The 20,657-nt window shown below is 32.2% G+C and overlaps 3 protein-coding genes across 4 annotated transcripts; all 3 read right to left on the minus strand.

The window, feature by feature from the left end:
• Window positions 1–31: 31 nt before the first annotated feature.
• Window positions 32–1,596, minus strand: LOC140985089 (transcription factor RADIALIS-like). Its single transcript, XM_073452845.1, has 2 exons — window positions 1,223–1,596; window positions 32–304 (listed from the first exon to the last, which is right to left on the minus strand). The coding sequence occupies exons 1-2, from the start codon at window positions 1,477–1,479 to the stop codon at window positions 280–282; spliced, it is 282 nt and encodes a 93-aa protein (XP_073308946.1). The 5' UTR covers window positions 1,480–1,596; the 3' UTR covers window positions 32–279.
• Window positions 1,597–8,106: 6,510 nt separating this feature from the next.
• Window positions 8,107–9,080, minus strand: LOC140984127 (glycine-rich RNA-binding protein-like). Of its 2 annotated transcripts, XM_073451335.1 has the most exons (3): window positions 8,878–9,080; window positions 8,437–8,635; window positions 8,107–8,394 (listed from the first exon to the last, which is right to left on the minus strand). In XM_073451335.1, the coding sequence occupies exons 1-3, from the start codon at window positions 8,983–8,985 to the stop codon at window positions 8,291–8,293; spliced, it is 411 nt and encodes a 136-aa protein (XP_073307436.1). In that variant the 5' UTR covers window positions 8,986–9,080; the 3' UTR covers window positions 8,107–8,290. The 2 variants fall into 2 exon arrangements, with proteins under 2 accessions (XP_073307436.1, XP_073307435.1); XM_073451334.1 differs by having other exon boundaries at window positions 8,107–8,635.
• A 1,495-nt stretch (window positions 9,081–10,575) lies between these two features.
• On the minus strand, window positions 10,576–18,541 carry LOC140984695 (phenylalanine--tRNA ligase alpha subunit, cytoplasmic). The gene is made up of 19 exons (XM_073452242.1): window positions 18,413–18,541; window positions 17,580–17,840; window positions 16,904–17,026; window positions 16,435–16,524; window positions 16,235–16,291; window positions 15,471–15,526; window positions 15,226–15,318; window positions 14,875–14,965; window positions 14,266–14,303; window positions 14,138–14,176; window positions 13,454–13,530; window positions 13,295–13,379; window positions 13,123–13,219; window positions 12,556–12,652; window positions 12,107–12,178; window positions 11,617–11,683; window positions 11,419–11,544; window positions 11,237–11,291; window positions 10,576–10,794 (listed from the first exon to the last, which is right to left on the minus strand). Exons 2-19 carry the CDS (start codon window positions 17,724–17,726, stop codon window positions 10,744–10,746), a joined length of 1,461 nt encoding a protein of 486 aa, XP_073308343.1. The 5' UTR covers window positions 17,727–17,840; window positions 18,413–18,541; the 3' UTR covers window positions 10,576–10,743.
• Window positions 18,542–20,657: the final 2,116 nt, after the last annotated feature.

Genomic DNA, 20,657 nt, shown 5'->3' on the forward strand with positions numbered 1-20,657 from the left:
AAAATGTTAATTGAAACAGATGTAATATAGATAATTCACGATGCTTTATTTATGAGTGAGGATTACAATTTGGGAGGGTTTCGAATGTTTCCTCCGTAGCTCAAATTACCAGCACATATATATAAGTGACGATAATAGAAACAAACTAAATTGACAGACAAATTAAATAATTACTTGGATAAATTATCCAATTTGTCTTGTTCGTTATTACTATTGAATAATATATAAATATTAATCTCAGTTAGGCAACGCAGTACGATGAATCTTTTCCGAGCCAGTTCACCGGAAATTCAGACTCCTCATCCTGCATGGTAATAACATTCCATAATTAATGAATTTAAACAATATGACTATATGGTCATTAAATAAAAAAATAATCATGAGTGGATTACAATATGCATGGATTTTATAATATATATATATATATATATATATATACATTCATCAGTCATGAAGTATCATTCAACTATTGGATTTGATGAAAAATATTTAAATTATACATCTAATAGTTGAATNTATATATTCAAAAATCCTTAAGCTCCTACATGTTGATGCAACCCAAAAAAAATGCACAATTGCATGTGAAAAGTGCAAGTGTAACAGTGGGTATAAGAATGATTTATATCAACTATAGAAGCAGCAGAAAATTCCAAATAAGAGATTTAAAATCATAGAAAACCACCCGCGGATAAAGGCTTTTTGTGGCTATAAATGAAGATACATCGTACATATACATACATACATACATATATATATACACACATACACACACATGCATTAATTAAATTTTGATAAATGAAGATTTATCGTTACTGCCAAATCGCTCATAATATGATTTTCTACGTCCTAGTAGATTTTTCTATATATATTTCATAACTAATTTCAACATGTAAGAAATATGATTCATCTCTTGTTCATTTAACTTATGATTCTTTTAGCAAAATGAATCTTAATTTACTCAATTTTTAGACAGACCTTGGAAAATTCATCTAGTATAAAAACTACACCAATAGTAAGGGAAAAAAAAAAAAGACTGGTAATAAAATTTAGGCAGATTCGACGACAGCGAGTCGTCCCGACTCGAATGAGATAAAAGCTTCTATATGATTTGTTTTCGGCACATTGTGACATTGAAAAGTATTGTCGCAAACATCAGATCGAAACATAAAACATCAGTATATATATTTTAATTCATTTTATATATTATATATATATATTATACCTTTGCTCCTGATCTCTCATGTTAGCAGGTCCAGTGGTCCTGTAGTTAGGGAATGGCACTCTACCACTTTCAATGTAGTTGATATCCTCTAAAAGGACTTCGTAGTGCCTCTTGACTTCTTCCGGCGTACGACCTCCGATGCTCTTCGCTACATTGTCCCAACGGTCCGATGTGTCCTTGTCGAACACCGCCAATGCCTTCTCGAAGGCCTTGTTTTCCTTGGCTGTCCAGGAGCGAGTCATCGAGGTCGACGCCATTGGGAATTCAAGAAAGGTACGTAGGGTGATATTAAGCAAGAAGTGAGGCCTCAACTCTCTACAAGTCGAGACTATTGAAGGGCTGATCAAGAAATTTGTGCAGAAGATATGGGAATTGCTACTCCTTTTATAAGCTCAGGTCTACAGGGGTGACGTAGATCCTTGGGGCCACTNCACGTACGCGCGCACACACAGAGATGTCTAACTTTGCAAGTTAGTGTGCGAAGTTGCCACATATTCTATAATTTTTAGTGATTTGTCTCCTTAAGAACCACACTTGAAGGTGGACCGCGTGTGTGTGTGAAGAATCGCACTCTCTCTCTTTTAGACTCCTTTTAAAGGATATTAATTAACTCATCTTTATTGTACAATAATGTAAAAAAAAAATAAAAATAAAAAACTCATCTTTACAATAATTGTTCACATGTTTGGTATAATATATATGGCACTTGCCTAATTCTATTTTGATTCCAAATAATGGTATTTTATCATTAGAAAAAAATGCAATATCAGTTCTATATATTTGTATTTATTCGATTTTAGCCATTTATTTTATTAAATTTTAGTCTTGTCCATTGTATTTGTTATTTTTGTAATTTTAGTTCTTTTCCCGACATGTGATTTATGTAGCTCCTACGTGGCTCCAACATGACGATGTTGTATAAGTGTCGCATCAGCAGTTAAAATTGACTAAAATTATCGAAAAATACAATATTAAAACTAAAAATTAGATGATATAGATTACCAAAATTACAAAACAACAAACATATATGACCAATGATTCAAAAGTTCTCACGAGAATTACAAAATCGCTTTGTACAATTGTACTTGAATGGAAAGATTTCTTGTTAGCATGCCCATAAAAATTTAAATCAAGAAATTTTCTATTATTATAATTTTAAGAAAAAATTTAAACTTTTTTTTTTCAAAAACATAGAATTTTTAAGAGTTTTCAAATAAATTACACTTTACAATATAATTATAATCTTTCATTTTCGATTTTCTACGTCTAGTTGTCACACCAGAGACAAAAAAAATGTTGATTTCTTCGTTTAAGCTATCGGGGTCGTCTCAAATGATCTCCGATGAAGATCATTGTATTATCGGCGACGTACCAAAACGATATCGAAAAAAGAATGGAGAATTGAACTCAATTGTGTGCCATAACTTTATTTTATGCTTTTGGGATTACAAAAGATTACATTTGTGTAGTTTGAGTCAATTTGGCCTTAACATTCCATGGGATTCTTTGGTATGGAATCTTGAAAGATAATGGGCTTTGTATTTTCTGCGACGAGGGCTGCTTCCTGTTGTAATTATTAATGAATATTCAATTTTCTATTATTTTATTAAATTTCACAAACCTAATATTCTGAAATGTGGAGAACCGAAAGAGCCCATCATATATATAAAAAATATCTACTATAAAAAGAAGCCTTTTGTATGCAACAAAAGTTGAAAGAATTTGCGTGTGATCGATCACTTATTATAGCTACTAAGTTGGCTCAATGGTCCTTAAACTCAGCTCAAAATCTTGAACTCATATGATATTTAGTAATTTCGGAGATACTTTTATAGTAAGTCTTAATTTAATTTTTTTTAAGAAAAATTATATTTTTGGTTATATAAACACACATGTTTCATTTTTTATCGGTCAATTTATTGTAGTCCAATAATTTATATTTTTTTTCGATTTTTTACTTGTTTTTCATCATAGTGCTAACTTGACATCGTACACATCAATCAACATTATCTGAATCCCATATCAGTAGTTTTGATGCCACATGTATAATCATTTTTATGTGTCATATCAATATTATGATAAAAAAGATTAAAATTGAAGAAAAAACAAATTAATTAATTAAAATTGATAACAATATAAAAATGGAAAATGTGAAAGTAAGTAAGAGAATATTCTTACATTCAACTTCTTCAAGTCAACGTGGGGTCTCTTCAAATCAACATGATTACATTTATAGCCATTGTGTTTAAAAATTAAAAAGGATGGAAAAGAAGATTCACTTCAAAACACCAAAATAGTTAGTATGAGTATCTTGCTTTACATATTAATCTATCGATGTACGCGTTGTGTTTTTGTATAATATTTTTTATAATTCATCTGGTTTATATTTAAATGAGGACAAAAGATAATTATAAGAATTAGTGAGAGACTTCACTACAATTTTGATATATGAATTAAAAAAAAAAAACTCAAATAGAAATTACCCTACAACTTGATAGTTAGGAAACAAAAATTTTATCCGTTAAAACACATGTTACTTGCATTAAAGTTTTAACACTTTATTAATATATATAATTATTAAAACAGATCATTACACCAAAAATTAATTACTATATATAAATGTGCTAGCGTAATTGGGAAATCGTGGATTAATTAGAGGCTCTCGCAAATGATTATTTGAAAGTTACATCTTTATGAAAAATATCTTCCATATATATATATATATATATATATATATATCACACTCACGATTTATAGAATGGCCCTCAGTCTAGCTACTCACAAGTTGGGGTAGATGAGGGACCTTCATTTTATGCCTAAAAAAATTGGAGGGATCAATATTCTAGGCTACCCAAATTGCCATATATTCCTAAGATCAGAATCAAATATTTATCGAATCATTCGTGAAATTTAGTTATAGTCGAATTCGAGTAAAATATTACATGTTGTGTTCTAACAGATAATGATAAACCCTTAAATTCTATTATTTTTTATCTGATTTAATTCCACTGACAAAATTATATATATTAATTATCCCTTTTGTGGTTTACAAATTACAATAAATAAAACTTTGCTTCAAATCTAGCAATAAAAGATAATATATATAGTATCGTGGATGTTTCTTTTCGTTTCATTTATGTGTGATCCCGAGAGAAGGGACGAGGGGGAAAAAATTAATAATAAACTATATGTGATCCCATTGTTAATTAATCGTATTTGATCAACCATTGGAGTCCAATTTAAAATTGATGAAAAACAAATATCTAATAATGGGACGTGTTTTATATAGAATATTATGACATAGTCAAAATTTTTTTCCCCGGAAAGAGTTATCATCAGGCAATAATTGATCTTGTGCAACAATACCCCGTTAGACATCGTTTGCCATCTTGTATTGTCACTTGGATATAAAATTTTTGTTTTGACGTTCAAAATAACAATCAAAATTTTCCTCCACGACGATAAGAGTTTCGTATGATTTAAAATCATTCATAAGATATTTAGATTTGATTAACCTTTGTGTATTTAACGCTGACTCCAACTACGCCAATGTTTAGGTGGTAATAGATCTTCTTGTAAATACCTACAAACTTTCTTCAATTTTCTAATCAAATTCACAATTAGAAACTATGTTCATCTCTTAAATTGCACTAGAAAATTAAGAGAAATTTGCTTAGAGATGATCGTCGGAATTTTCAGAAACCGGCTGTGGCACATGGTCATGTCGTGGAGTCGCGGATCTCCTAGGAGCTTGTATCTTTTCAACTTGTTGTTGGGGTGTGGATTCTATTACTTTAGAAATAAGTATTTCTCGTATCTTCTGAAGATCTATCATCTCACTTTTTTTTATCTATTAGAAACTTCTTCTACAAGAAGATGACATTTCTTAGAACAAACACTTTTGTTTCATTTGTACCATAAAAATAATATCCAATTGAAATTTTTGGATATCCAACAAATATTCTAAGTGTATGCAAGAATTAAGAGCCCGCTGCTAAAAGAATGAATTGAAGGATCAGCAGTAAAAGCATCAGATCACATAAGAAACAAACCAAAAATAAAAATAAAAACACGAGCGTAAGAGCAGAAGACATGCCCATACACGATTAATTGGAAATCAAGTACTAACACAAGCTCTACAAATGCCCAGCAATTCTTCGAAAATATGGAGAGAAGGGGAAAGAACGCATGCTGCAGTGTGCAATAATAATTTTGGAGCCCCTAAACCTTGATTTTCAAGAGGAAGAGAATGTAGTTACAAGTTAGTTGGTGACAAGAAAGGAGAATTCATCTAGAAATGGAGGGTGTTAGTTGTTCCACATCGATTATATATAAAATTTCTGAGAGTTGTATATATAGTCTTGGACAATCTTCTCATGTTTAGCTAAATTTTGTGGTTGAGTTAGGTCCAAATTCCAATTTTAACATGGTATCAGAGCTCGGGTTCCACCGTTATGTGTTGGACTGTTTATAGTTGACCACCCGTTCTGTCCATTATTGGGTCATTTGTAATTTCCATGCTCCAGATGTTCATTCCTGGACGTGAGGGAGTGTGTTAGTTGTCTCAAATCAGTTATATAAAATTCTTGAGAGTTGTATATATAATCTTGGATAATCCTCCCCTCTTGATTTAGTTTTTGGGTTTGAGTCATGTCAATTATTATTACCCTCCATGTGACTACCTGTAGGGACCAAATTGGGATTTTATTGAAAAATATAGGTTTTGGCACACGAGATACATTAGGACTAAACCGGGACAGTAGTTTCCGATTAAGAATCTATTACAATAACATTCCTAACGACAATTCAATTCGACTGATGGCTCACCATGATTTATCTCATCATGTCGAATGATTTAGTGTGTACGCACGCTTTTTTAGGGTTTCCATGAGTTTCTTGATCAAAATACAAAAATTGTTCGAGATTGGCTTTCACAGTCGATGAGGTGATTCTTTGAACTAGTAATTCTGCACACGCGATGCGTGTATACAGTCTTTTTCATCATTATCGATGGACTAAAGTGAAATTTGACAAATTATGGAGGGACTAAATTGATATTTGAATTGTTGAAATAAAAAAAATAAAAAAAAAAGTGGTGTTGAAATTTAAAAAAAGAAAAACAAAAAATAAAAGTATAATATTATTATTATAAGGATAAAGTTAGAAGAAAAATTTGGTGTCCTTCCTAAGTGATTACTATGATGTCCTCAACTTTAATAAAATAGAATAGATTAACAGAATGAGGAGAGAATTTCAACTATGTTCGTTTTGTGTAAATAAAGAAAAAAGATTATTTTATCTTGTAAGGATAGTTTGGTGGCTTCCTGTTGCTTTGTAACCTAGGTATATATATAAGCTTATATCTCCATTTTTTGTAATAAACTTCTTTTATATATTTTTGCAAATGACTTGTTTTCATCCATCTGTTAAAGGGATTTTCTCCTTTTCTTTCATTTTTCGATTATGGGTTTATATTTGCACCACGAAATCTAACTTTCCGAATTAATTCGTCAACTCCAGTTATTTTTATCACCATATAATTATCTTGAATCATATAAAAAAATGCTAACTCCGTTATTACATATAACACCAAATGCATGATCAGCACAGTTTGTAACGAATTTCATTATATTTTTGGATCAACTTGAAGATTACTCAAAAGTTAAAACTATTCAGATAGTGTTTGTAAATGCCTAAAAAAATGATTTTGAAATTTTCTTTCACGAAGTTCTGTAAATTTGTAAAAGAAACGTCCATAATCAACTTTTTAAAAACATTACATAAATATGCACGATCTATGTGTTAGAATATACCTCAAATCAGTCAAATGGATATGGTGGAAAAAACCTAATTGCCGGGATCAAAATTTTAATTTTAAAAGTTATTAAATCAGTTTAGGATGTAATCAACCAAATCTTTATTTTACTAATTCAAATTGAATTAAAAAAAATTACAAAGCACCAGTATTTTAAAAAAATCAGCTGATCCCAAATTGATTTATTTATTAAATGAATAATCCTTTAGATTTGCGGTAAAAGTTGAACTCTTTCTCTCGGAGAACATGGTCCTTCTCAGGATGCGAGAAATTCAAATTTTAAGTGTGTGTGAAGTCTTTGTAGACATAATAAGAAGGAAACGCGAGAAAATTATTTGTAAAATTGCAGTGAAATGCGATACAATGAATATGGGAGAAATTGGAAGTCTTTCTCTATATTTCTAAAAGTAGTATGTCTCTTGTGAGACGGTCTCACAAATTTTTATTTGTGAGACGGGTCAATCCTACGAAATTCATAATAAAAAGTAATATTTTTTCATGGATAACACAAATAAGAGCTCCGTCTCACAAAATACGACCGGTGAGACCATCTCACACAAATTTTTGCAGTTGTAATGTCATCATTTCATGAATATATGCGACTCTTTCGCCTAATCAAATTCGATTCATTCTGTCTTCATTTGGTGATCCAAATGTTATGGTGTGATGCTTCTATCAACTAGTCCGGAATATTCTTCGACGAAGGTCCACAACGTTCATTCATTTTAAGTAGCGTTTTACAAAAACTTAAAAAAAAAATTTGATTACGAACTTTTCTGTTACAAAATCTTACAAATTTGTAAAGACAAAATCAACTATCTTCTTTTAAACCATTTGTAAATACTGTTTAAATCAAATACTCTTCACTGTATCTATTCATGCACTTCTCACGCATACTTGGATCTGATCAACATGTTCTTTGATCCAAACTGTTCCAATTTCACACACAATACTTGTCACCTATTTCGATCCAATCCGTCTCACAAATAAAGATTCTTGAGACCGTCTCACAACACAACTACTCATGTTCAAAATATATTCAGTGCCAAATCATTCAAAAACTGGGATGGGTCAATAATGGTTATCAAATCAAGGACTAAAATGCTAGTACATAATAGGGTCCAATACAATATGAAATATCTTTTATAATCAATCACATTAGTTTCTCCATCCAATCCAACGGTAGAAAAGCAGTAACTTACATCGACGGTCAAAACACAATAATTCAAACGCACTTTGCCAAATGTCGGATACTAATTCCTCCAGCTTCCATCAGAAGCGCCGACGTTCCTCGAGTACCCACGGCCACCACCACCGCGGCCACCACCATAACCACCCTCGCGACGGGCATAGCCACCTCCACCTCCACCATAACCACCCTCGCGACGGCCATATCCACCCCCACCACCTCCATCACGGCGAGGTCCACGGAAACCGCCTCCACCTCCGCCTCTGGACTGAGCTTCGTTAACCGTGATGTTGCGGCCGTCAAGGTCCTGACCGTTCATACCCTCGATGGCGTCTCTCATTGACTGCTCGTCCTTAAACGTCACGAATCCAAAACCCCTGGATCTTCCAGTCTCTCGATCGTTGATGATCTGCATACACAAATCACATACCAAAACCATCAGATCCAAACAAAACAAAACAAAACAAAAAAACTGAAAAGCGATTATTCGATCTTCGCCTCCGCTAAAAAGAGGTAGACAGAACGTACCGTTTCAGGGCAAAAAAGTAACAGAAACAGTAACACATGAGAAATTCAGTAGTAACAGTAACAGTAACAGTAACGAGATTTTAGAATGAATCGGTTGAATCCCGATCTCTGTTGCAAACGGACCTTCGAATCGATTACATCTCCGAATTGACCGAAGGCATGCTCTAGGCTTTGATCGGTGGTGGCCCAAGCTAAACCACCGACGAAGCATCTGAATTCTGAATCTGCCATTGATTTTGTAGAACGAAGATTATGATAGAGAGCAGGCGGAAAAGGGTATTTATACTGCTCAAGCTTGCCAGGTTTCGCGGGGCGCGTGGGTTAGGAAGGATGAATGAATTATATGTAATTTCAATTTAAAATTCTAAAAAATTGGAATTTTATTTTATTTTAATAAAATTTTGAGGAAATACACTAAAATAATTTAGTCAAAAACTTGTATAAGACGGTCTCACAGATCGTATTTTGTGAGACTGATATCCTATTTGGGTCATCTATGAAAAAGTATTATTTTTTATACTAAGAGTATTACTTTTTATTGTGAATATCGATATAGTTGACTCGTGTCACATATAAAGATTCGTGAGATCGTCGCACAAAAGAACTACTCAATAATTGAACGGTTAAAAATAGAAAGGAATCAATAGTTGTGGAAGGAATATTTGGCTGACNCAAAATTGTTATTCACACATTTTAGTTAATAAAATAAATAAAATAATAATACATACAATTTGTTCTTAAACTTGATCTTATTAAAAATGGCAAAAAAAAATTTCATAAGATCTTATAATTTGTATGATAGGAGTGTTATTTACACTTCAAAATATGTTAACACTTCACGCTATCTATAAGAGTGTGATTGAATTTTTCATATTTTATAATTATAAAAATAATTTTCATAAAGTTCATTTTATATTTTGATTTAGTTTATAGAATATTATAATTAAATCAAGAACTTTAAGAACAAAATATACATAAGCTATAAAATTCATATAATTAAGCTACACAAAAATCGTATGCATTCGTAACTACTTATATTATTCAAGTTAAGAAGCTTAGAATAACCAATTTTAATGTCTGATTTGTTTTTTAATAAACCAAAAACAATTATCTAATCAACTTATAAAAAACATTACAAATCATTTTTTTTAAAAAAATTAATTATTATCATCTTTGATTTTTATTAAAAAAAATTTATTTAACATAAAAAATATTAATATACATTAATGTGTCACGTGCCAAGGACAGTATATATATGTGTGTGTGTGTTATTTGCAAAATCTTTTTTGATTTCCTAAAATAATAATTTCTAAAAACATATCACTCATATTTTTAAAGAGAAAATATGTATATATAATTATTTATAAAATTATATTCTAAATAAATCATAATATTTTAAATTTATTTTAACTTCTTTCTATATATAAAAATGATCCTTTTTTCTTATCACACAGAACTTGTGTAATTAAATGCCAAGTATATATATTGAATCATCAAATTTTAAGCAATCTTTTTATTCACATATCAAAACTTTAATCTACTCAAATCTTCAACCACGCTTGATCGAATAAGTGATGATCAAACGGGAAAAAACCCATAAGTTGAGACCAATTACAGGGAAAATTTCATAAATCTCTCCACTATCATGTCGAACATCAAAGAAGCTCGAATATAAATATCCATAATATATGGGAAATACTGATCATTTGAGAGATCAGAATTTATAGTATTACAAGAAAACAAACAAGGATTCTCTTTAATCTTTAGGAAGATTTTGTTTTTAATCGTTAAAAATCTATGGGAAGATGAAAGAACAAGAAGTGCAACTCCTCGAAATTTTAACGAAGTATGTGTTTCTCAAGAACAATGAAACAATATTTCTTTAATGTATGGATCCATTTTAATCTGGCAAATAAGAATCTAAGCAGCAATAGCATTAGATAGAAACTGACATGAACTCAATGGGTAAACAAAGGAGGAGTGAGCGTCTTAAATACCAAGGCGACACAATGGATTTCTCTTGATCAGACTAAGATCCACCTGCAAAATCAAATATATATTCGTATTATCAAGAAACTGCAAAATCACCCCAAATATCATTGTGTCGGATGTGGTATAATTTGACAGACAATGTGATCTTTATCTTGCAACATAACATACATTTGTCAAACATCAGCAGTATTGTTCTAATAAATGGCACTATAGCAAGATAATTACGCATGATTTGGCAAATAATCTACGGGTTTAATTTGGTGAGAATTTTTCTAGCAATAATAGTTGTGGAGTCAAATGAGACTTCCGGAAGCGCTGATCTCTTTCCCTCTTAAATCATTCTTTAGATACACACACACAGATATATATATATATATATCTGTGTGACACACCACACACATATATATACGAAGTTTCACCCTTCGAATTTTAGATTCACCCCACGGTAAATTTATGGCTCCACCACAGAGCAAAAGACAGTTTTACGCACCTTGTGGCCGAAGAGATCTCTGATGTTATCAATTCCATACAGAATCATTGTGGGTCTGTTTAAAAAAATTATCCGAAAGTATTAAGACAGATCAAAACTTACATGATAAGAATTGACTACTCAAAAACTGCAACTAAATTAGAAAACAAAACACGACGAATAATAAGAAAATGATGACCTACCTTTCAAGGGAAAGACCCCATGCGATGACCTGGACATCTTCTGGAAGCCCCATAGGAAGAAGCATCTCCGGTCTAAACATGCCCGAGTTTCCAATTTCGACCCATTTCTGTAACCCTTCATGATAACTGAGAAACAATTTTAGTTAGAGTATGTTACAAGGCAGAGATTTAGCCATTTGCTGATGCTTTGTTTCTGACCTGAAGATTTCCATGCTGGGTTCGGTATATGGATTATATGCAGGTTTGAATTTAAGCTTGGACATTCCTGAAATGAAGAGATGGAAGAATCATAGTCAGCAATCTTGAATGGAGAAGCTGTTAACAAAACAACACATTTTTCATATATAAAGCTTGTTTATAATAACTGATGTGTGGTTGTATTGTTCCTTATAAAAAACATGTAAAAAAGCCAAAGTCAAGAAGCCAAAATAAGTGGCATTTGCTCCTCTTTAAATAATTTAAAAAATGGTTATCACATACAAAGCATAAAAACGACTATTGATTTTTAAAAGGAACGCATTTAAAATGTTCTGCTTCATGATTGTTTTTAAAGCCAAGTACTTCTGTATACAAACTCGCTCTTATTATGTACACTAAACGTTAAGCAACCTTATCTGAGTCAAATCTTTACTTCAGTGTTGATACAAGATCCTATTAAGCTCAAGTCCGATGAACACTAGGTATTTACCAAGACGAGAAAAGAAGTCGTGGAGAACTCCTATCAAATGCCCAAGAGTAAGTCCACGATCACATATTAAGCCTGCCAACCGTAAAACAGTTCCGTGTAAGCATAGAAGAAGTGAAAACTACCATTCAGCCAAAAGAAACAAACATTAGCTATAAACTCCGGACGGCAAACATAATTGGTCACAATTCCCATTGCAAGTCAAAGAAAATACAATCTAACCGGATAGCAAAGCTATCAGTTTCAAAGAAAATACAATCTAACTGGATAGCAAAGCTACCAGTTTCAAAGAAAAATTTTGTGTGTGTGTGTGTGTGTGTTGGCAATAACAAACCTATCATCTTTAAAAGGTCACACACTACTGCAACCAGATCACCTTTATGTTTCCTCTGCAGCTAGCAAATGAATAACATCATTAACAAGGTGTGGCTTATTTATAGAAAGTGGGATACCTTCTATCTGGTGGAATTCAGCAAGGTGAGTTCGATCTACAGCTTCATTTCTGAAGACCCGATCTATTGAATAGTAACTTTTCGGAGCAAATGTTCCCTGCAAAAAAAATGATCAATCAAGAAACGGAAACATGTAGCAGCTAAGAGAATAACGTGTATGGACAGACCAATCTACAGAAAAGAGATACCACTGATGCGACGAAAGGAAAGGGAAAATAAAACTTTGACGGAAACATAAATAAGTCGGTATCTAAATAACATGTACCAAAAAAATTTCCCCAACATCTCAAGTAATAACTCATTAAGGCAGTCCTATGAAATAAGAACAAAGCACTTCACCAAAAAATAAAAACCGGTGCTCAGAAACTAGCCAGTAACATATGGATAATTTTTTTCTTATTTTTTAGAACAATCATCAAATTATACCCAAGGGTTCATGAAGGCTCAGAAAAAAAACAAATATATTGAGGCATAGTCTTGCAGTATACACAAGTAAAAAGGAACGAAATAGAATCATCCAGCATAGGTGAAACTTTAGAATGCCATGCCAGGTAAAAGAACGTTAACCTGCGCAAGTGCATAAAGCATCCGGGAGGAAACAGCAGTAGTATGAGTTCGAAGAAGATTCTTATTAGCTTCTTCTCTTTTCCACTCGTAGCCATACCTAGTGACAACAGTTACATTTGTTACTCACATTAAAAGATGGAACCAGAAAAGGTTAATGATATGCATAACCTACCCCCTGGATCCATAACCACCAGATTCATGAACTTGTTTAACCCGCTCAACATAATCTTCAGGTAGTGTTCTAGTGGTTGAGGGCTCTGTAAAACACCAACTACTGTCAGAAAACTTAAATGGATGGCTGCTAAATATAAAGATGAAATTCTGAGCAAACCTTTCAAAAAGAATGTATCGTGTGAATCACGCGCAGGATGTTGTTGTGGTTGGAAAAGAGCATCAAAGTTCCAGAAGCTGCAAGCTCAAGCAAGTACTTATCAAATGTTACTGAACGTGAATTAAGAGAAATAATGCAAGAAGAAACAGCAACCTCAAGCAAGTACTTATCGAATGTCACTGCACATGAATTAAGAGAATTAATGCGAGCAGAAACAGCTCCATCTTTCTGATAGATGATGCAATTAAAGTCTGTATCTATTTACACCAAAAAAATGGAAGTGCAAAAGCAAATTGCCATCCAATTTTTTCAATTTTCTCAAACAGTGATGATGGCAACAATATACAATCTACAACAATCTAAATTGATTTTTCCAAGGGGGAAACCAGCATTTATAATATCAAATGTCAAGCGGAAAGGGATGGAACAAAAATAGCGTGATGGCTTCGTTGTTTTCTATTTTTACACGGATTGTTTTTTTAAAATTCAACAATCCCAAAGATTTGGTTCAGTTTAAGCTTTGGAAGATGAAGTAGAACCGCTGCCATGTCGCAGCACCTACTATCGCAACCTCGTCTGAATGAAAACTGATGAAGCGTCCTAGAAAACAGTAGCACAGATATAGATATAAAATTGAGCTTCGCTAGGAGCCTGCAATAGAATCAGAAGATTGAGGCCTTGCACCTGCTCTCTACAAAATTGTTTGTCGGCATCTCTTCAAACCTGCAAGCCAAGAATGCCATATCAGCAACAGTCGCCAAATTAGAGGATTTTGCATCAAACTAATTCATCAAAAAGTATCACCAACTTACCCCATTTGAAGAAATATCATCTGAATTTGACGCCGTACCTTCAAGAAAATGAAATTAAATAGCAATCAATAAAGTAATGACATATCAGCTTTAACGCCGTACCTTCAAGAAAATGAAATTAAATAGCAATCAATAAAGTAATGACATATCAGCGAAATACTAGATTCATGAAACATCGTCAGATAAACTCATCATCACAAATGGCGAAATCACGTACGCAGCAGATAATTACACCATTTCCAAAACATTATTAATGATAAAAATCTATTTCAAAATATGTATAAACTTATATATAATTCCAACTTCTTCCATTCAAGTGCCATCAAAAGGAAGACAAGGCCAACGAAAATTGAAAACAAAGCTCACAATTGGCTTCATCAGTTGCACGAGTTTAACACCAGTCTCCGTGTAAAAAAAGTAAACGAGAAAAACATGACTCAAATAAAAGTAAACAGCGAACACTAGCCTTTACTGAATCAAAATGCATGTAAACTAGCAGAAATGAATTAACTTATTGACACTTTTACTTATTATGCAGCCTATAAATTAGCAGGTCGCTAAAATGAGTGCGAAAGAAAAGACATAAAACAAAAGGTACTGTAACCATGCCTTAAGTAACGGATGGAGACAGCCACCTTCAGTTGGCTGACCCTTTGCAAGGAAGTTATATTCTTTAAACTCAATCTCTTTCCAGTCGCCCCTTCAAAGAGAACAAATACATATCAGATAATAAAATTAAGAGTGAAATGTAGTCAGTTTAAAATAATGCAATAGTAAGAAAAAGGACCACAATATTTTTTTTGCATTACATTTTCAATTTTTCTAGGATAAGAAGCATCCATAATCATTTTTCAATAAGAAACTGTCTCGATATCATGATAGCATAAACATGCAGGAAACCATAAAAAAGTAGTCCTGTACATAACAACAGCCTGGAAAAGCACGAAGTAGATTAATTACCTCAGTAGATTCTCACGAGTTAAGTCAGTGGCCACCTTTTTCCTTTTTGGAGTGTACTTGGGACCTTTCTTTACAGAATAGCCTTTCCACATTCTTGTATCAGGGAAAATAGTTGTATATCAATGATAACAAAAAAAAATCTTCCATATTTGGAAAGTCTGTAGCCCAAATAACATGAGTCACATATTTACACTAAAAATGGTAATACCAAAAGTGAACGAGAAATACAAAACAAACATATTTACTGAGAACTAATGAGCTTTCTCCGTTTGAGAGCATCAATATCGTCAGAGCCGATTGCCTGCAATTTAATTAATGGATTATAAAATTAGACCTTAATGAGTAAGGAAACTGAATTTTGTTTCAGTTTTATGCATTTAATGGATGACAAAGCTACACTAATACATTTTTAGGGCCTAATAAGTGAAGCAGAGGAAGAAATAGATTCCAAAATTGTCTCATCAGTAGTCCGCTAACTTGTTTCAAAAGGTGGAACAAAATCGTATCCAGTTCTAAGCTAAGACACTCTAGCAAAATGCGAGAATGCTTATATATTTAAAGCTCAACATCAGGGGGAAATATCTATTCAAACACTAGAAATAAGAACCTGTGGCCAACCAAACACATATCAATTTCAATTACGTACATTCAAAGCTTGAGGCTGCCGATCGCATATTTAGATAACATAGCTCGAAGCATTTTAATCCATTGCATTCCATATGGTTAGCGTAAGATGCAACTAATTCTGAATACTGATAAGCAACCTCACAAAACTTTAATGATAGGATGCAAGAGGAAATACAATTGCACAGTCATACATCCACAGATACACATAATCATACATGATTTGTTTATGTCCACAAACTTGTGAAATTTAATCAACGGCTTGGAATCCACAAGTTCGGGAATACATTAAAAAACACATGCAGTAATATATGCATGCCAGATGTTAATATACAGGAGTAAAAGGGACGAAAAAGATCTGAACACTTAAAAATTGTTAACTCACCTCACCATTTTGAATTTGTATAAGAAAATCCCTCACTTTGTCATCAACATGGTCGACCTAAAACAAATCGCCGAAGCAACAATAGTTCAGCATGACAAGAACTATCATTTGTTTTCAGAAATAAATAAGGTCTCACGTGCACAAAGTCACATCTATTTGTCTAAAATAATTCTAAAAGCTCAGTTTTGGTGGAGTATTACCTTTCGTGACACCTGCAACTTTCCCATCTCTATCCATTTGTTTTTTATGGCCTGTTGGGTGCCTATTTTGTAAATTGAGGGCTTCAATTTCTGCATTTGGGAAATAAAAAATATTCAAAATCACCAGAATTGCTTCCAAGTGTGAAAATTAAGTTGATGGTAGCGACTAGTGAAACACATCCACGGCCAACAGGAAAGGGAGAAATGATTGAAGTAATTACGCAACTGAAGCCATAAAATACTTCCAAGAACCAGTAAAATTTATTACTACATGTGATCAGAACTTCAACTCATTTAAAAAAAATTGAAATTTGGAAGTAATCTACTAAACAAGTACTACATTGAAAGAAACAAATAAATTGCATGAGTACTTTTGATAGTGTAAAGGTTTTTTGTTCATTGACAAGTTAGTTATTGAATGCCAGTCAGCCAGTGTGGCAGATAATTGATTGTTCCATATTTCCATTACCTGTAAATCTTCCCGAGTAATGCCCTCAGGTGGCACTGCTAAAAAGAGTTGTACTTCTGGAGACCCGTCTTTGGCATATGATTCCCCCTCTTGGGTGAGAACCCATCTTTCCTTCTTGATATCCTGTATAATTTTTCAAAAGCGAACATCGTCAGAAAATTCCAATGATTTCCAACAAATCCACCAGTCCCAAGACCCACACTGCAATTGACATAACATACACATCCCTAACTTGAATTCAACTTCATGTTATTAAAAAGATGTTAGAAAATGTTGCTTCCAAGAAATCAGCTACATTTCACGAGACAGACAGCATACATAACAACCTGTACATAATCCAAACAGTTCCAACATCATAAACAAGAAATGCAATACATAAATTGAAGGACCGAGCATCGTGCAGTCCTTGAAAATTCCCACTAAGGAAAATAGGTTGTTGAACAGAATCCCTTAATCTAGATTTGACTAAATCTTACAAGATATCAGACATAGACCTCCTCCTTTCCTTTGATTTCACAGGCATTCACATATACGAAGAACTATAGCCTTAACATTGACTACAGCTAATATAACGACTAGGCATCGAGCTCTCGATAATTCAAGCCAATTGTGTGCTGTTCTAAAACTGAATAAATTGTCACAGAAAACAATGGAAGATGAGGTTAAAAAGTCTGACCTGAGCATCAAGGAGACGGAAACCGTTCAGACTTTTGATAACATTAACAATCTCATCATGACTGATTCCTTTTTCCTCTGCAAATTTCCCAGAATCTAAAATTTCCTCATTCTTTTCCAGGTATCCTAACACAGCTTCTTCTGCCATCGCTTCTCACGTAATGGCCCACAACGGCAGAAGAATGATTATCACTTGTGCTGCGGCAGCTCGTACGATGATAGGACAGATTGACAAGCCCTCTGTTTGCTAAGATGAGATTTCCTAAGATTTTAGGATATTTTGAATAAGAAAGATGGTTATAAAGGATTTTGTGGGATTTTAAGACAAATAAATGAAATCTAATTAAATTTTAGTTTAACTTTACCCTTCAAGCTCTTTACTCTTCATGAAGAATTTTATAAAGCATCATTTTGTTGAAACTATAATGCTATCTCGCTTGGTATAAATTTTCCATAGCCTTTAAATAAGCTTCTAATGTTATAATAAATATATACATTAACATTACAATAGGACTTTATGTTTATTTTCTATACTTGTTGCATACTGATTAAGATGAATGACTTCCTTGAAAATAATGCTGCCAATACATAAATCATTATTTCATCAGTTAAAAACATTAATTCACATCCTATCAATTAATTTGAGGAAAGAACTATAAAATTACTTATTCTTTTTTTTTTTTAAACCCGTCAACTTTCCAAAAAAATCTCGAATTTAGGGATATCATACAGCGAAATTATGTTATTCGATTAGCGCATTCTTTGTTCGTAGAGTATACAATGAATAGATATTTCAGCTAAAAAATAAGAATTAAGAAAAAATTGTGCACTAACCAACCGCCGCCGTGCTGCTGCTGCTGCTGCTGCCGCTGCCGCCAGATCACGCTCCCGTTGTTGAAGATGAACTAGCGAGCGTAGCTTCTTGTAACCACTTAACCCTTTTCGAACAATTGGGCCTTGTGGGCTTTTACTGCAGCAAAGTTGCTCAAAAAATTTTAAATAAATAAAGAATAACTCATTATTATTATTAATAATAAATATAAATAAAAGTGCCAGTGTGTTTTTTCTACCTCGAATAAGGCCATCTCCAACCCATAAATCTATTTTGTTGCAGTTTCTACACCAAAATAGTGCAGTTTCTGCACCAAATATAACATTCATCTCCAACTCATTTACTTCAAATCTTACACTAAAAAGTATATTCCTAGAATATTATTTTTGTTTACTATTTATTTATAAATTTAACAATATAATTATAATTAATGTTAATATTAGTATTATAATTATAATTTTATTTTTATTAATAGTTAATTTTATTTATTTGATTCTTATATATATTAACTCTAATATTTATAATACGAATTAATACAAATGCTTCATTATTAAAATTGACATAATTTTAATACAGATAATTTATTTTTAGAACTTAATATGAATCCAAATTCAAACATCTGAACAACTATATTCCTCCCACAAATGATCAATTAAAACATTTCGTAGTGCATAGTGAGCATCTTTGTCTTTTATCCTTTTATATCGAGCGAGAAATTCTTGAAATCTGATATTCTCATCGACAACCATTTCTACATCCGGAGTTGGTGCTTCTCTCATATTTTAATTTTTATTATTAAATATCTAATTATTAAAACAATAAAAAAATATTATTTAAATATATCTAATTATTAAATTAATATAATAATAATATCATATTATTAAATAAATAATATTTATAATTCTTAAATATTTATTATAAGTAAAAAAACAAAAAAAAATTAAAAAAAAAAAAGAAAGAAACTCCCTGCGCCAAATATGGCGCAGAGGGAAGCGCACCTCCCGTTGGAGCTTCTCCCCCTGCGCCAAAATGGCGTGAAACGCCATTTTTGCGTAGGGTTGGAGATGTCCTAAGCATGTAAGTTTTTGTTTGAACGAGTATTTAAAAAAAATTATAAAAGTTTTTACTAAAAAATTATAAATTTTTTTAGAAGTTATTTTGAGAAATATGTGTTTGGATAAAGGGACAATTATTCTATAAAAATGTTTTTATAACTAAAAAAATGTCTGGACAACTATTTAAAAAAATTATATTTGAACAATTATTCTAAAAAAATATTTTTTGGAATATCAAGATATATTTTAGTATATAATCACTGCCATATGTGGATAAAAAGCAATTCACCCCATTGTATAAAAAAAATCTCAATTGCTGATCGTTGGAGGTGAATAATAAAAATAACCTAGTTTATTTTATTTGCAATTATAAGACTTTATAATTTTTTACATTTATGTATATAAGTGAATATTATTAATGACTTTCAGCGCGATGTAAGTATATTGAATTTTTTTTATTTTATATGTTCACTTACAATCATTTATATACAAACACCACCTCCTTAGTCAAATAATAATAATTAATTATATAGTGTAATATATATACATATATATATATATACACGCACGCACGCACGAACTACTCGAGTACAAGTAATTGAAACTCTCGAAAAAATATTTGAGCTACTCGAACAAATTCCAATCAAGTTCTGATCAAATTGCTTACAAATAACTTAACTCACTCACATCCTTGTGTGACATTGAAATCATCCTAGTCTACATTAATCTAAGTCAGTTGGGTAATTTTTAAATCCATATATTTCAAATCCATTTTCTTTAATTTAATATATTCTTGCAATAAATTAAAACATTCCAAATTCCCAATTATTAAAATAATTTTAAATCTCGAAATCAATTAATTGCCCAGCAAAATCTTAATTACTGACCATAATTAAACGTGGATACATAACTCGCTTTCAAGGGACTCATTCTAGACATGGTCTAATTACTACTATTCAACAGAAAATGAGACCACCCGTAGGCCGCAGACTTGAAACTTTATTGGGCCTTGGTAGATTTATATTTGAAAACAAAATGACAGAACAAGGTCGGTGTGGGGGCAATTTTGAAGAAACAAAGAAACTAAAACATCCCAGACAATGTTAACACGATAACAAGAAAATCCACTCGACCGTAGAATCCCATATCAGGCAAGTTTAGAGATGCTTATGGGAATGACGTTCGCTAGCTG

Source organism: Primulina huaijiensis, chromosome 9 (genome assembly GCF_012295235.1).
Source record: "Primulina huaijiensis isolate GDHJ02 chromosome 9, ASM1229523v2, whole genome shotgun sequence".
NCBI lineage: Eukaryota > Viridiplantae > Streptophyta > Magnoliopsida > Lamiales > Gesneriaceae > Primulina > Primulina huaijiensis.

Excerpts from the sequence above, each read along its gene's own strand:
- LOC140985089 (XM_073452845.1), bottom strand. The coding sequence starts at position 1,479 with ATGGCGTCGACCTCGATGACTCGCTCCTGGACAGCCAAGGAAAACAAG. Across the intron at positions 305-1,222 it reads ATGAGAGATCAGGAGCAAAG|GATGAGGAGTCTGAATTTCC; the intron begins GTATAATATATA and ends ATTACCATGCAG.
- LOC140984127 (XM_073451334.1), bottom strand. The coding sequence starts at position 8,985 with ATGGCAGATTCAGAATTCAGATGCTTCGTCGGTGGTTTAGCTTGGGCC. Across the intron at positions 8,636-8,877 it reads GAGATGTAATCGATTCGAAG|ATCATCAACGATCGAGAGAC; the intron begins GTCCGTTTGCAA and ends TTGTGTATGCAG.
- LOC140984695 (XM_073452242.1), bottom strand. The coding sequence starts at position 17,726 with ATGGCAGAAGAAGCTGTGTTAGGATACCTGGAAAAGAATGAGGAAATT. Across the intron at positions 17,027-17,579 it reads TCCGTCTCCTTGATGCTCAG|GATATCAAGAAGGAAAGATG; the intron begins GTCAGACTTTTT and ends AAAATTATACAG. Across the intron at positions 13,380-13,453 it reads CGATACATTCTTTTTGAAAG|AGCCCTCAACCACTAGAACA; the intron begins GTTTGCTCAGAA and ends GGTGTTTTACAG.